Source organism: Cibotium barometz, chromosome 42 (genome assembly GCF_041138505.1).
Source record: "Cibotium barometz isolate CiBa-2024 chromosome 42, ASM4113850v1, whole genome shotgun sequence".
NCBI lineage: Eukaryota > Viridiplantae > Streptophyta > Polypodiopsida > Cyatheales > Cibotiaceae > Cibotium > Cibotium barometz.
The window spans coordinates 28,073,907-28,075,905 of NC_141087.1; the positions used below are offsets into that span (position 1 = coordinate 28,073,907).

Consider the following 1,999-nt stretch of genomic DNA (forward strand, 5'->3'; position numbering starts at 1 on the left):
GCTAGCCTGATTAAAACGGTTAATGTGATTTAAGGGTTTGAAGCTTACCTGGTTGTAGTTGAGGGGATCCTCAGATGGGTCCGAAGCAGCAATGGTGCCGACATGCATGCCACGGTAGGAAACAAGGGAGCGTTTGAGGGCATCCATGGCCTCGGAGAGCATGGGGTTGGGATCAAGGCTGGAGGGAAGGTGGGCGGCCGTGGCTGATCTTGGCGTGTTGGCGGCTGATCTGATGGGCGGGGAGAGCATGCCATCAAGGGAATCGGAGCTCCGCAGGCGAGAGGCGAGCCCAGACACCGCTTCCAGAAGGCTCTTCTCCTCGCACGACTTGTGTGTGTTGAGCCGCCTCGGCTGCGCCCCCTCCAACGTAGCCCCTGCAGTCTCGTTCCCCCCACCATCATTGTTATTGTGGGTGTTGTTGCTGCTACTGCTTCTGCTGCTATTGTTCAAGGCGCCCCCTTGCCTTGTTAGGGCTTCCTCGGTCTCAGAAACTGACCTGCTATGTACTTGGTGGGAATTTGCAGAAGGCATCGTCTCTCTCTCTTTCTCTGTGTGTGTGTTTGTGTGTGATTGTTTGTGTGTGTGTGTGTGTGCGTGCGCGCGCGTGCGTGTTAGCTCTCTCTGAAGAATTACGGCCTTCCCCGCCCAAAAGAGCAAAAGCTGAGCTGCTTGGGCAGAAACAGCAAAAGGCAAAATGCTGTTGAAAGCTGCTGCTTCCACCTACCCTTCCCGCGCAGATAAACAAGAAAAAGAAAGCAAAAAATCTGCTGTTTACTGTTGATCCTAACCAGGTTTGCTGTGCGCCTTGTGGGCAGAAAAGCAAAAGGAAAAGCAAAATGCAGTCGATTTGAACAGAAAAGAGTAATCTGATTTGCTTGTCAATGGCTTTAATTCTTCCCCCTGGCGAACTGTTTGTTTGGGCTGCAAACTGTTTCTCAATGCATGCAGAACCGCCCACCTAGGTTCTGCGCACTGAAGCACTGTAACGAAGCCTGTCTGCAAGAGAGAACTGCCCACCAGCTTCAGAGAAAAAGCACCCCAAAGAATGCTTTTTCCATCCCAAAAAGTAATTAGAAAATTGAACAATATTATTATTGCTCGAATTAAGTATTCTATTTCAAATTCGGAAATTGAAGGGGAGCTTCTAAAGGGGAAAAAAAAAAGGTTTAAGCTCAAAGTTGCAGAAATGCATATACAGAAAAATTAATAAAGAAAAATATGATAGCCAATGCTAAAAGTAATTACTACCAATCGTGCTATATGTAAAACCTTTGAATGCCCCATTAAAAGCTAGGCCTGTATGGCACCAAAATGTTTTTTGCATTTCCATTAAATATATTATGTGACATTTTCAAGAATAAGAGATGTAATGATGAAGCTCCAAGGTGGTGGTGTTGCCATTTGACATTTCACAAACAAAGAATATTCCCACCAAAGGTTGGCGATCCAAAGGTTTTTATTGCTTTTAAACTTCTTAATATTTACGCATCCAAAGGTTTTTATTGCTTTTAAACTTCTTAATATTTACGCAGATAAGCTCTTGTTCAAGTCCCATCTCACACCCCACTTCAATGCCGTCATGTGGATCATATATGGTTCGTTGGCTTGGCTATGATGGTAAAGCTACTTTGGCTATGATGGTAAAGCTATTGCTCCTCCTCCTCCTGATGGTACAATGCCTCCTCCTCCTAATGGTATAATGCCTCCTCCTCCTCCTCCTCCTCCTCCTCCTCCTTCTCCTCCTGATGGTACAATGCCTCCTCCTCCTAATGGTATAATGCCTCCTCCTCCTCCTCCTCCTCCTCCTCCTCCTTCTCCTCCTGATGGGTAAGCTCTTGTTCAAGTCCCATCTCACACCCCACTTCAGTGCTGTCATGTGGATCACACACGGTTTATTTGCTTGGCTATGATGGTAAAACTACTACTCCTCCTCCTCCTTCTCCTGATGATACAATGCCTCCTCCTCCTGAGTCCTCCTTATGAAGGTATAACGTTGCAT

General features: G+C 46.5%; 1 protein-coding gene across 1 annotated transcript in view; it reads right to left on the reverse strand.

Annotated features, from left to right (window-relative positions):
* The window catches only part of LOC147614339 (putative alkaline/neutral invertase F), a 30,839-nt gene extending 29,798 nt beyond the window's left edge, over nt 1–1,041 (reverse strand). Inside the window, exon 1 of the mRNA XM_086780892.1 lies at nt 49–1,041. Coding sequence (XP_086637018.1) covers nt 49–531 — 483 coding nt within the window. The 5' untranslated portion in view covers nt 532–1,041. The remainder of the gene's footprint in view (nt 1–48) is intronic.
* Between the last annotated feature and the right edge of the window lie 958 nt (nt 1,042–1,999).